Source organism: Balaenoptera physalus (assembly GCF_965194825.1).
Source record: "Balaenoptera physalus genome assembly, chromosome: 15".
Lineage (NCBI taxonomy): Eukaryota > Metazoa > Chordata > Mammalia > Artiodactyla > Balaenopteridae > Balaenoptera > Balaenoptera physalus.
The window spans coordinates 95,912,312-95,926,572 of NC_138894.1; the positions used below are offsets into that span (position 1 = coordinate 95,912,312).

Genomic DNA, 14,261 nt, shown 5'->3' on the forward strand with positions numbered 1-14,261 from the left:
TATTTCTCCACCCCCCGGGACCTTGAGACCACTTGGAGGAAAACAGAGGCGCCGACAACCAGCACCAGCTTCCAGATGTGGTGATATGGCCTTAGACAACCCAGCCCAGCGGACCCTCCAGCTAAATGCAGCTGCATAAGTAACCCGGTGAACTGGCCCAAGCCACCCAGCCAACCCACAGAACCTAGAGAAATAACAAATTATTGCTGTTTTACGCCCCTAGGTTTGAGGATGGCTTTTTTTTTAATTTTTATTTATTTTTGGCTGCGTTGGGTCTTCATTGTTGCACGCAGGCTTTCTCTAGTTGCGGTGATCGGGGGCTTCTCTTGTTGCAGAGCACAGGCTATAGGCGCGCAGCCTCAGTAGTTGTGGCATGCGGGCTCAGTAGCTGTGGTGCACTGGCTTCGTTGCTCCGCGGCCTGTGGGATCTTCCCTGACCAGGGCTCGAACCCGTGTCCCCTGCATTGGAAGGCAGATTCTTAACCACTGCGCCACCAGGCAAGTCCCAAGGATGGCTCTTTACACAGTAACAGGTTATTGAAGCTGACAGCTCCGCTATGTGTGGGTATCTCCCTTTCCTGGGTCCATAAAAGAATTGGCTGTTGTTCTGCAAAAACATATGGAATTGAAGGAGAATATACCCCACTAATAACAAATAACAGCACATGTTGCTGTTTCTATCTTTATGACTTTCCATACGTATATAATAACTTTCATTTCAATTCCTAATCCCAGCAAAATCCTTTTGAGGACATTTACACAGCAAGTAAACGCACCATGTGCAATGTCAGCCGTGCACCTCCTCAGCTGGAGAGACGGTAACGTGAGCAGCTGTGGCCAAGTTCACCGCGACAACAGATGAACCTGCAGCACGACGGCCAAGATGCCATCAGCCTAAGATGTGCCCCTACTTCAGAGCCTCAAAGATGGGGAAAGAAAAAAAAAAAAAAAGATGGGGAAAGTGCTTGTCACAGAATCAGTGACACACGGCAGCTCTTGAACCCAATTGCACCCCACCTGCCACTCGCTGGGAGCATTACAGTGGCGTCAGGACGGGCCTCTCCTCCGCTATTGCTATTCTTGCTCGATTTTCAGTTCGTACATTTTATTCCATCACTAGCAGTGATTCTCAAGTGCATATCTGTTCATTTCACTCCCTTGCTGACGTCAGGATCCCTATGAATACAAGTGTCTCACCTGCCCTTCCAGCCCTCATGATGGTCCCAGCCTGCCTTCCCAGCCTGCCACCTGCATCCCACTTTCCCATCTCAGGTATTGTGGTTTTCCTGACTCTTTGCGCAGTGCTGATGGAGAGACACAGGTGCGTCTGAAAGTTGGGCAGTTTAACAGCAGAGGGATTGCTGCCCTACTGGAATTATGCAAGCGGGAGGGGTTGATGCCGGTGGGATCCAGGATGATGTGTGGGCTTGGGCTGAACCAGGGAACAGGTTCCATTTTCCTGGTGAGGACTGTTACAGTCACTGTGTCCTGTTCACTGGCACGTCTGCCTTCCCCACTACAGAAACTCACACTCAGCTCATCTCTGTATCTCCAGCACATGAAGGTTTCCTGGACCACCAGACACATCAACGGATGCCTCCATTCAAGTCTGACAGTCTGCAGGTCAAAAGCTCTGTGTGTATTTGTGTTCAGTTCATAGAAGAGTCAGGAAAGAGTCTCTGCTTTATACTGTCGGTACATTTAAGAAAACACTTGCAGATTTAGACCATATGATCCAGCAATCCCACTCCTGGGCATCTATCCAGACAAAACTCTAATTCGAAAAGATACACGCACCCCAATGTTCATAGCAGCACAATAGCCAAGACAAGGAAGCAAACTAAGTGTCCACTGATTGACAGGTGAATGGATAAAGAAGAAGTGGTACATATATACAATGGAATACTACTCAGCCATAAAAAAGAATGAAATACTGCCATTTGCAGTAACATGGATGGACCCAGAGATTATCATACTAGGCTAAGTAAGTCAGAAAGAGAAAGACAAATATCGTATGATATTATTTACATGTGGAATCTAAAAAAATGATACAAATGAATGTATTTACAAAACAGAAATAGGTCCACAGACATAGAAAACAAACTTATGGTTACCAAAGAGGATAGTGAGTGAGCGGCAGAGATAAATTAGGGGTTTGGGATTAACATATACACACTGCTATATACATGATAGGTAAACAACAAGGACCTACTGTGTAGCACAGGGAATTATACTCAGTATCCTGTAATAACCTATAACGGAAAATAATCAAAAAAGAATATACATGTATATATATATATATATACATATGTATAACTGAATCACTTTGCTATATACATGAAAGCAACACAACACTGTAAATCAACTACACTTCAATTTTAAAAATGTCTTAAAACAATACTTATTTTTTAAAAGAAAACTCAGCACTCGATCATACAGGGAGCTGCTACTCTGCCCACCTAACAGCCTTAGAATGGGAAGGTGACCAAGGGTCCACAACAGCCCCTCATGTGCTGCAGGGCCATGTCCCCATCGAGGGGCAGTCCTGGGTTTCCAGGTTGATTTTTAAATTTCCTCCCCTCACTTTCCAAAAGGATGCTGAGGTGGTTCACTCAGAAAATAGATAAAAGTCTAATAAGTTAGAAGTGGAAAATTGGGAACAAGTAAATAAAGGAACAAATATATTTATCGTAATATAGTTGCCGTGACTAATCCTAAAATCCAGGCTTCTGCAGCCAAACAAAGGACCCCGGCATGTGGAGTAGTTTCCATTCTCAGCAACGCAACCCACTCCTCAAATGGGGCAAGGATTCCTTCAGTACTCAGTTCTGAGATCCACGTACCATACAGACCTTGACTAAAGGGACGATGGATACCATGAAGCCCTTGACAGGTATCTGTACACCAACCTTTGCTAAGTCAATGCCCTTTGTTTTCTTCTAGGACTTTCCGTTTTCTAGAACAAAATGTGCTTGCTATGCCTGCTATATGCTCTTGTCACACTGACTTCATAGAAGAATTTCAGTGATAGATCTAATCTTTCTAAAATAACACATTTTTACACTGCAGTTTATGCCATGTTTGTGATCATTCTGTTAAAGACCCCAAAGTATTAAATATCATCATCAAAACCCATTAATTGTCCAGTGATAGATTTCCAGAAGAGAAAAGGAAATGCAGACAATATCGGAACAAACATGCTCAAATTTTAGACCAATGTTAAACATATAATGAAAAGAAAATTACATCCCTACCTATAAGGAGCCAAAGTCAAAACAACAACACAATGAAATGAGGACATAACACAAGCAGGTAGCGGTAAACCCGCACTACAGCTTCAGCAGATGGATTCAATTACCTGTGTGCTCAGAGGTTTCCAAAACCATGAAAGGATGGGATTTCAAGCTTGCACTGTTCACGCTAAATAACAGTCATCATTCAAAATTCATGCGAACACTGGGGAAGGCAGAAAAGACTAACTCTGCGGGACTAGAATCCCGTGCGCTCATGCAGGCGTTCCCCCTTCCGGGATTACCTGCCCCTTCTCTGAACCACACTCCACGACCTGCACCTTTGTGCTGAGCTCCACGTATTGGTCACTCCGCATCCTACAAACCATCATCCTATGCACGTGACCCATTTATACAAACTCTGTGTCATGGCATAAGTCCACGTGTCCGTCCCCACGAGATGGAGTGCACCCCAAGGGCAGAATCATGTCTATCATTCTTGTGTTCTCAGTGATTCTCATTCATTCATCCAACAAACACTTAACACTAAATGCAATCCTTAGAGAAAATCGAGAATAAATAAAATGATCATTGAGCTCAAGAAGCTACCAAAATGGGCTTCCCTGGTGGCGCAATGGTTGAGAATCTGCCTACTAAAGCAGGGGGCACGGGTTCGAGCCCTGGTCTGGGAAGATCCCACATGCCGCGGAGCAGCTAGGCCCGTGAGCCACAACTACTGAGCCTGCGCGTCTGGAGCCTGTGCTCCGCAACAAGAGAGCCCGTGACAGTGAGAGGCCCGTGCACCGCAATGAAGAGTGGCCCCCGCTTGCCACAACTAGAGAAAGCCCTCGCACAGAAACGAAGACCCAACACAGCCAAAAATAAATAAATAAATAAGTAAATTTTTTAAAAAATAATAATAATGCTACGAAGCTATCAAAATAACAATAGAGTTAATTCAGAAAAACCTTGACACCAAAAGCCAGACAACAAGAGAAAGAGGTATTCTAAGCTAGTCTCATTTATAAACAGACGTACAAAAATCCCTAACAACATTTAGCAAAACTTATTCAGAAAAGTATTTTTTTTAGTAGTGAGGCTTTTTAGGTGCAGGCCGGCTGGGTGAGGATTGTGGCCATGAATCCGGTGTGAAGAGGGTCAGGTCAGCTGTGGTATCCCCTGCAGGGTCTCTGAGCTCCTTCAGGGCAAGTGCAGACAGAGCGAGGGGCTGGGCTCCAAGGCCAGGCTTTCAGCAGGCGAAGGCAAGGTGGCCCCTAGGGGTAAGGAAGCCAGAGCTCCTTGCAGGAAGGTGATACGTGGTGGGTAAGAAATCTGGGCTGCAACTGGAGGAAAGCAAACCCAAAGGCTGGCTGCCAGATATCGGGAAAGAACAGATCGATACCCTGGAGAGCCTCGAGGCCGGTGAGTTCTAGAAGGACGGGACTAGGAAGCCGGGAAGGAGATGGTAGGCATTCAACAGCTTTGTTGAATGACTATTCGCGCAGTAGAGCCGCTCAAGTACTGATTCTATAAGCTGGTTTGGGACGTTTTCATCATGTAAACAGGTGATGAGGGCCCGTCGGAGCCGCCAAGGTCTGGCTTCTACCTGTCTTGCTCGGCCTGTGCTCTGTGCTGCAGTATCAGGTCGTGTGTGCAGACGAGCACAAGCACACCCTCCGTGCCTTCCTCCAGTTGCCAAGTCTGCCTGACATCTCCCCCCAGCTCCCGCCAGGCCGTTGGCTCCTCCAGTGCCAGAAGACCTGTGTGTCTTTTTATCCCCACACTCACGGTGTTGCATCAGTAACACCTCGGTGTGCCTCCCAGCCCTAGACTCTGAGCTCCAAGGATACACCTGATGCCTTGTTCGGCTCGTTCACAGGAGTAAGCCTGTGCCGAGAAGCTTGTTCTACAACGGCGGGGCCGGCCTGTCGTGTGTCCTTTTTTTTTTTTTAATTAATTTTTGTTGGAGCGTGGCTGCCTTACAATGTTGTGTTAGCCTCCACCGCACAACACAACGAATCAGCCGTACAAAAGACACCAGGGTCAGCCATGGCTGTCATCATCTCTTCTTAACAAGTACTCACTTTTTTCTTTCTTCGTGAATACTTCTCAATGTCTGTGTACTTTCTGAAAAACAAAAGAGAGTCAAGCTTGAAACGTGTGAAGCCCAGCCGAAAACACCTGAACAAAAATGTCGACTGCTGCGTCAGCCTCAGGAGGCACCGACCACGAGGAAGGAGCTTTCCGTCCCCAGAGGACACAAGCCCACACCCACAGCGGCTCCCAGGCTCAGGAGAAAGGGCCCCAAGGAAGTCTGTTCACTTTCCTTCCCTGAAATCTTTTTTTTTTTTTTTTTTTTTTTTAGTATTTTAAAGCTTTATTTAAATGATGATGCAGGGAAGGGGCTAAGAGAGGTAGGTGAGACACTGGCCTTGGGTGCAAAATTTAAGGGGGCACCAAGCCGGTCATCAAGCCGGTCATCAAGATAAACATGACTTGAATGCAGCACTTGAAAAATCAAAATGCAAAAAGTAATGCACGATGAACAAAATATAAAAATTTTAAATGAAGGCAGGATGAGTATTATCGATTTTTCCTTTTGGCTCAGGCTCCAGTGTAGTTGACACGTGCTTTTGCATTATAAAAACATTTCTCACAGATCAAACCCACAATAAGGTTTAAAAAGTGCGTTTCTTAACAAAGAAAAGGAGAGGTAATCCGGTGTGTGTGATTATGGTGTGCAAATGACAAAGACTGTGACAATGGGAAGAGGTGCAAGTGTAGGTGCTGGAGGGCAGGTCTGGGGCCAGTAGGTGGGTGGGGGGGTGGGTGAAGTGGACCCCAGCTGGCCCTTGAACACACCCCCGATGCCTGGGAAGCCATGCTTGTGCCATGAGCGCCCACGCCTTTGGCCAGAGTGGACTGGTCCCCAAGGGCTCCCAGCTGGAGCCTCCTGGGCCCTGGCTCTTCCCTGAAACCCTTGAAAATCCAATGGCTCCTCACTTACGGGGGGCGGGGGGCAGGGCGGGCGTCTGGCCTAAGGCCGTGCGTTTACAGGCACCTCTGTCCCAAAGCCTCTATATGATCTCGGGGCGGCGAGGAGGGGAACCCTAACATTTTTAAGTTTTTGACGGTGGATGAATCACGTTTGCAAACACAGTTTCGTCGCACAGCCCTTGCGATGACGTGCAGAACAAGCGTTACTGCTCCCCCGGGACTGGTAAAGAACCCGGGCTCCGGACATGAGGGTTTACTCAATGCCCCGCAGCTGATCTGCAGAAGAGCTGAGACCAAAATCCACCCCAAACCAGGTCCGTCCTCTTTCTACCCCGCCGCAGAGCTCTCGCTCTCCTTCTGCGCCCGACGGCCACGCAGGTCCACGTGCTGCATCTCATTCTTCACCGACTCCAATCTCCGCTGTACACGTTTGGAAAGGCCTCCCCGACGTGGGTCCCCAGCAGACCAGCACCTGCATGGTCCACTTCCCGCGTGGTGACTGGACCTCAGCCTCTTACCGACCCTGCTCATCCCAAGCCCAACCTCTCTGGCGAGGGAGAAAGCTATTTAAGCAACCAGCAGATTCAGGTCAGGGTTCAACACGTGAACAGACGACAGGAAGAAACAAAACACACTGAAAGGCAGAGGAACTCGTGTGGGGGGCAGCAGACACAGAGTAGAGAGAACCGTTCAACTCAGTCCGACAGCCCCACCGTATCTCCACCCACCCCGCTGTCAGGACCATCAGCAACGGACTAAGATGTCCATAAAGTCAGGCAATAGCCACGCTCACCAGGCGCGCAGCCAGGACCCTAACCTAAGCATTTGCCTGCATATCACACTGCTGCGGGGGGTCACCATCTGTCAACAGGACGAAGGGAGCCTTAGAGTAGAAAACCTAAGAGCGTAGGAGCCAAAATAGGCATAAGGTCCCCCAGACACTGTATCCCCCGTGGCACCTCAAGTCTCCCATACGCACCCAGAGCTCCTGCAGGGCACCTCTGGGTGGGGTGAAGGCCTACCACCTGCAAGGCTGAAGCCACCTGCCTGCCCCACAGCGAGATGAAAACTGACACCTCGTTCTCAGCACAGTGACCATAAGAGCACGACAGAGAAGCCCGACAGGGAGGGCTCCTGCAAGCCCTCAAATAGCCCTGACATTAGTGTGGGTCAAACGCACCCCCGGGGGCTAAGCAGCCAAGGGGGAGAAATCCCACAGGCTGGCCTGTCTCAGCAAGACCTGGAGATGGGGAGCAGTGCTCGGTGCCCGCCTTAAAAACTGTACCGACCGTCGAGTGAAGGAACACTCGGGCTCGTGTGTACACGCCCCCGCGTGCCCGACACCCCAGCGCTGGAGAAGTGGGGACGGCAGGGTCCCGCGCAGCTCAAGGCCTGGCCCCTGGCAGAGCGCATCTGCTGGCCACCGGCCTATCCTCCCATGCCCCACGCCTGCCTTCTCGGCTGACCCAGAGGCAACAAGCCCAGCCACAGTCCTAATCCCGGGGCCTTCATCTGGGACCAAAACTGAGGAGCTGGGTCAGTGTGCACCTCAGAACTTCAGTCCTGCAGGTCAGCCTTTCCTCCCGCCCCTCCGCTGAGCCTGGCCCAGCCCTGACAGCCGGCATCAGACACTCAGGAGCTCATCTGGAGCTGTGGCCCCGAGAGCCCCGGACTCACAAACAGGTGTCTGTATCTGGCCAGCACATCAGGAAAGTGAGGAAGGGATTTGGACTCTACAGACCTACGGATATGTGGAGTTGGGAACACTGAGGTTTTTCATACAGATACACCCTGAAAAGCAAGGTGGGTGAGACACTGAAAACCAAGGAGGTGTCAAGTGTATTTCTGCCCTGAGAATGTAACCAGATCACCTCATCTCGTGACTTCAAGGACCGGGAGCCATGAGAAGGGCTCTCTGCACATACAGAGTCTGCTCTGCCCTTGTAAGCATCAGCGCAGGACACAGGACGCAACTCAGAGCGCAAATGCTGGGCTCTTCTACCCCAGGGAAAAACCCCCGGGCGCCCCCAGGCCTGAGCCTACAGGACAGCACTGTGCCTTCACTACTGGCGCTCGCCTGCCCTATCCTAGCTGCAAGCCGGGGAGTGCGGGGACAACCATCGCATTATCTCAGGGGGCGGGACAAGAGTCCCCACCGTCTCATCTTCCTCCCGGCCATTCCTTCGCATCCACAGGTGCACACACCGGGGTGTGCCCTGTTACGTGGGTCCAGGACCTACTATAAAAATCACTGCTTTGTTCACCAGGAGAGACTGCCAGCTTGCACACACTCTGTTTTAGATAAGGAAAAGCAAGTCGAATTAAGAAAACGAAACTGTGCCAGATGGAGCGTGGGCTACCATGACCGTGGCCTGGGGCCAGCTCTATCCTGTACGTTTAGACTCTTGACCTCTGAGACCCCAGGAACCCCGGAGAAAGACTCAAAACGGGATCTCACTGTCCTTGTGACTCTATCCAACAGCAGTGGTTCCTCCACGCCAAAGATTTTGAAAATTCAAAACTGCCTCATAGGGACTTCCCTGGCAGTCCAGTGGTTAAGTCTCCGCACTTCCAATGCAGGGGGCACGGGTTCGATCCGTGGTCGGGGAACTAAGATCCCGCATGCCGCACGGCACAGCCAAGAAAATATTTTTTTTTTAAAAAACTGCATCATATATAAAATGATAATATCAAGTTTCACTACAGAAAAATAGCAGATACCTAAACTGACCATATTTGGGAGAGGAGCTGGGGGGAAAGGCAAATTTTACCAAGCAGGAAGGGAGGGAATGAAATGTGCTCACTGTTGGGCTTCGCTGGGGACCTTTGGGGACTTCCAATAAGGGAAATACTTGAAGGCCTCCAGTCCTGCCGCAACGTAAAAATGGTTGTCTTGCAAATCCTTTGAGTTGTCCAGAAGATGCCCATTCATAGTAATAATCTGTGAGTAAAGACAGAAAGAATGAGCTGGAGACTTAAGAGCCCTGACATCGGGCTGGGGGCACCCGGTACATAACGCGACTGGTGTGTGGACCACAGGACAGCTGATGCTCCGAGAGCAAACGTAACCCAAACGGGCTAACGGAGCCCTGCGGGAGCGGCTCTGCCAGGGTTAGGCTCGCTTTCCATTTTTAGATTTTTTAATTAAAGTATATCTTTAATTATGTACAAGTATTCAGAGGGCCCTGAGAACATCTTAAGCTGTTGGTTGGTGTTCAATTAATTTTAACTAATAAGTTAAAATTAATACAAATTGGCTTATATTGTTATAACAATACTTGGATAACAACCCGGCATTTATTAGCAAATAATATGCCTTTTTATAAGCACAAAAAGACTAATGTTTGTCTACGTTTTATTCTGCACTCTTTTTTGGCATGTATTAATTCATAATTCATGTATTTAAGAAAATATTCAATTCATTCAATGCTGAGCATCTGTTAGGCACCATACAATGAGGTAGGCACGGCCTTGCGTAAAAAATATGAATAAGAAAGCCACTGCTTCCCCAAAGTCAAGAAGTGTACAAAAGCCTATAAAAGCAAGTATGACCAGAGAAGGGCAAAGTGTCGGCGTTCTAAGAGGAGAAAGATTAAAGGCAACTGTAGGCGTCACTAAGGTGAAATGCACAAGGGTAGGTAGGAGTTCCTCATGTGAAGATGGGATGAAGCCTTTGGGGCAGCAGAAGGGGCCTCTGCAAAAAGCCAGAACACAGGGGATTGACTGTCACCGAAGGGTGAAATGCAGACATGGAACTTGAACGTTGAATCCCAGAGCCTGGAATTCTAGGGGGAGGAGCTTATCATCAATTTAGTCGGAGTGAGTGGGGATTTGCGTGGAAGTGTGGGGTAAGCACTGTGTTTTAGCAACAGGCGGCTGGCCATCGTGGGTGGGATGTGACGGAGGAAAAGCACCTCACCTGGGGGAGGAGATGCAGGGCTATCGCAGGGTGTACAACGTGCTCACGAATGACAGCGGTGAGCACGGGAAGGGAGAGGAGAGAAGGATGCAGGGCACCTGGAACAGGTGGGACCCACAGGACTCAAACCTCCCTCCCCTGAGCACCGCCCAACCTCAGCGAGCAGGGAACCACCAGACGCCTGGCTCACACACGGCGCTGGGCCCCCGTCCCGGAGTTTCTGATTCAGTGAGTCTAAAATGAGGCCTGAGCATCCGTTTCTAACAAGCGCAGCTCCTGGACCTGCTGCCTCGGGTCACCCTGTAGGACCAAGATGAAGAACCTCCAGACAGGGGACAACTGTGAGACGCCCCAGGGAGTGGAACACAGGGCTTGCAGGTGAGAAGCAGGGCTTGGAACTTCCTTCCTCTCCTGTTGTCACCTTGGGACAATCAGTGCCCATCCCTGGAGGGCTCCCAGCTGGCACGAGCGTCCCCAGGAGCAAGTCAGGGAGCTGCAGACGCCCTCGGCAGCGAGGGGCCCAGGGAGGCGGCAGGACGGACTGGCTGCGGCCTCGAGGACAGCCTTCCCCCGGAGCTCGGGTGCTGGGGGCTGGACCGCAAGGCGCCGGGGGTGGGGCCTTGGGAGACTCCACCGGAAGCAGAAGTGCTGGGACACGTGGACCAGGAACTTAACATAAACGTGGAAAACGTTACAAAAGAAATAAGGGAAATAAGAGATAAAGAAAGAAGCACAAATTACTGTTTGGAAGGTAAAATAGAGGACCTCTCCCAGGAAGCAGCAGGGAATGATAATAGAACATATAGAAGTTAAGAAATAAAAATGAGCAGAAGTGCCATCAAGCAGATAATAAGAATCCCCAAAATAAGTTAAATTAGGAGTAGAAAGGAAGAAATACGGGTAGAAATAATGAAGATTCGTGTCACAGAATGAAAGAAAGAGGGAAGACCTGTAACTGGAAGAGTCCACAGATGGTGAAAAAGCAGAGAGAAGAGTTTAGGTTCACCAGCACTGCCCAACCTGTGCCCGACAAATGCGGATTGAATCAAACCTTGAGGGTGGAAACGGTTGTATCTCAGAGTCTCAGAACTTGGCAGGGACCGCTCACCACCCTTCTCTTCCAGCAGGTAGAGAGCTCTGCCAGGCGGACAGAGCCCAGGGCTGCGGGACGTGAGAAATTCACCCTCTTTCCTCCTCAATTCCTCCCCGTGCTAACGCCTCTCCTTTCCGGAACCGCGTCTGGCCAGCCTCACGGCCACGCATCACCCATAACACTGCATTTCCCAACCAGGGCTGGACCAGCGTGAGGCGAGAGAAGCACCCGGGGTGCAGATCTGGGGGGTGCCCGCTTTCAGGGGTGCACCAGCATCTCCTCCCAAGCCCAGCACACCCCGACCTCTACTCATCCACCGCTCTCAAGGTGAACCTCTTCTTCTGGGCTATTCCTACCTCTACTCATCCCCGCTCTCAAGGCAAACCTCTTCTTCTGGGCTATTCCTAGACTGGGCTCCACGCCTGGGTGTGCTCCTCTCCTACACACTCTGCCCTCCACTGTGATTCTGTTTGATTCTGCCTTCCCTGCGGGGCCACAAGCTCAACGGGGGTGAGCGGACCAGGCTGGGCCTCCCATGTGCGTCGTGGTGCCCACCGTGCAATCAGCACGCAACACACGTCTGTGAAAAACAGATTTTTCTAACACCAAGATCAGCAATAATCTCTCACACAGAGACCCACACAGAATCTTAATGGTTTCTCTGGAATATATATATATCCCAGAAAGTTCAAAACTATCCAATAAATCAACTAATTTTAATACCACTGAGAACTTGGCTAAGTCTCTAACGGACACAAGAAAAAGGTATAGTAGAAACCTCCACTGAAGCATATTAACATTATCTAAGGAATGATAAATACAGATAAATACAAATGACTTTTCAAACGTATGTTGACTATTATCTGTCGGTTCCGTTCAAAGATAACATGTACGTTGATAATAAAAAAAAACCTGTAATGTGCATATTACATCACCCTTTCAAGCTTACTATTGAAAATTTGTACTTTCTAAGCATTTATTTCCAAGCTCTGTACTTTTTCTAAACTCAACCACAGAGAACTAATTTAAGTCCAGGGAAAAAAAGAAATAAGCTTATTGATCTAGTGTCCTATTTTCCCTCTAAATATCCTATTTCCTTGCTTGCTTCTCCCTTACAAAGATTTTATCTCTTCCTTTCAGCACTATGTGATACTTGTGATTTTATACGTGATACTTATGATTAATTCCACTGCTGTTTCTGGCTTCTTCCAAAAATATGCACGAGTCCATCTGCTCCAGACAATTGCCCCTATTTCTTTAAGGATAAAACACTAATATTTATAACTGCATCCTGAAGTCACTTGGGCACTTACAGTCCTTTCTACTACGTAAACAGCTGTCCTCCTGGAACACTGGTGTTCACTGTTATTCACCACCCTCACCAGGCTAGCGAGTATCCCATTGCTCCAAATGTCCCGACAGTTATGTCCTGCTCACTAGCAGACACATCCGCTTTCATTGCTGGTATCACAACTCTTGACTGTCAATAGATCTTTTACGTTTTAATTCGCCCCCGAGAAACAGTTAATTGACACAGAAGTGAGAAGGGGCTGAATGCTTTTGCTCTTCCTCCCCAGCGCCAGCCGCCTGGGACCACCACTGTCCGTAAGGGCGACGCTTCTAATGGTCCTTCGGCCTCACTCCACATCACCCGACTTCTCAGCTTTAAAGGTCTGTGTCCTCCTGTGCTTTCCCACCCACTCCTGTGGCGAGACCTGGGCCTTCTCGTCGCCCCGTGTGTTCCCAAGGCCAGGTCTTCTTCACCTCCCGCTACAGCCTGCAGCCTTGCCGCCCTCCACTCCCTCCCTCCCGCCCTCCTCCAACCGCCAGGCCGGGGTCTGAGACCACCAGGCCCTCCCTAGAGTCACTCGCACACCGACCCCCTCCCCTGCTGGTCCTTCCCACCCTCGACCAGGGACGAGTGTATCCATCTTCCCCTCCCTCGTCCCAGGCTGCCGAGCGTCAGAGGAAACCACAGCCCTGCAGCGTGTCCCACTGCAAATTCGGGGTCCAGGCCAGTGGGGCCCCCAACACTGCTCGGCCAGCGCAGCACACCACCTCCTCCATCCAAGGGCTCCATCCCCCCGTGACGGGCCCCATCACCACTCGGATGCCAGCTCCCCTGCATGGCTCCCCAAATTCTCCTGCCCAAGAGGCCTCATGACGTCACCTGAGCATCTCACTGAATGTTAATCACTGGCCACCCGGCAGGGGCACGGGGGACCCGGGGGACTGGGGCGACCACATCTCAGCCTTGTTAGCTGTATTCACCACGCCGAGGGTGAGGCAGATGCTCGCTAAGCTTTGTTGAATGAATGAATGAATGAATGAATGAATGAATTTGTTAAAAATAAGTATGGCCCAAAGACTGAAGAACTATTGTCTGCCTGAAGAATTAAAATCAGAGCTCACGAGGAATCATTTCAGACCCTGCTGGCCGGGCAGGAAATTCTCACTGAAAAGCACAGAACGAGCCCTCCTTCCGGGTCCCCGGAGCTGGGCCAGAGCCTTACTTTCGAATGCCTCTCAGAGGAAAGACCTTCTCTCGGATCGTGTCCAGCACGCAGTTCCACCCCATCAGGCTGAATTTGGGTATAACAATCTTTACAGGTGGAATAAATAATCTTCCATTTGTGAAAACACTGCAGGAACCAAAGGAAAAGCCTTCGTTAGGGCCTCACACTTCGGGGGAAAACACTGGGAATCCGTGAAAGATACCCAATTCCAAAGCCCTGAGCAGCCCCTGGTGGCCCACACGCCATCCCACGGAGGACAGCCCCCGAGCCCCTAGCACTCAGAGCCAGGGAGGGGCCAGAAACGCTGGCGACACGGCCTCATGGGATAGAAGACACCCCGATGAACAGGACTAAACTCTCCTCTTTAAAAAATACGCCTCCGTGACAACGGGTAACATGGAAGAAAACTGTGTCCATGTGGAAAACAAACGGGGAAATCTGGCGTTAAAAATGCAGCTACTGTCCCCTCCGTGGAGCCAAGAGGGTGTCCCGGAGGAAACAACGTG

At 49.9% G+C, this 14,261-nt stretch overlaps 1 protein-coding gene across 1 annotated transcript in view; it reads right to left on the reverse strand.

Annotated features, from left to right (window-relative positions):
* Nucleotides 1-14,261, reverse strand: part of DCDC2C (doublecortin domain containing 2C) — a gene marked incomplete at its 5' end in the record, with an annotated part of 148,390 nt that overhangs the window by 104,024 nt on the left and 30,105 nt on the right. Inside the window, 3 exon segments of the mRNA XM_082427088.1 lie at nt 9,032-9,164; nt 9,167-9,168; nt 13,753-13,881. Of these exon segments, the coding sequence (XP_082283214.1) occupies nt 9,032-9,164; nt 9,167-9,168; nt 13,753-13,881 (264 nt within the window).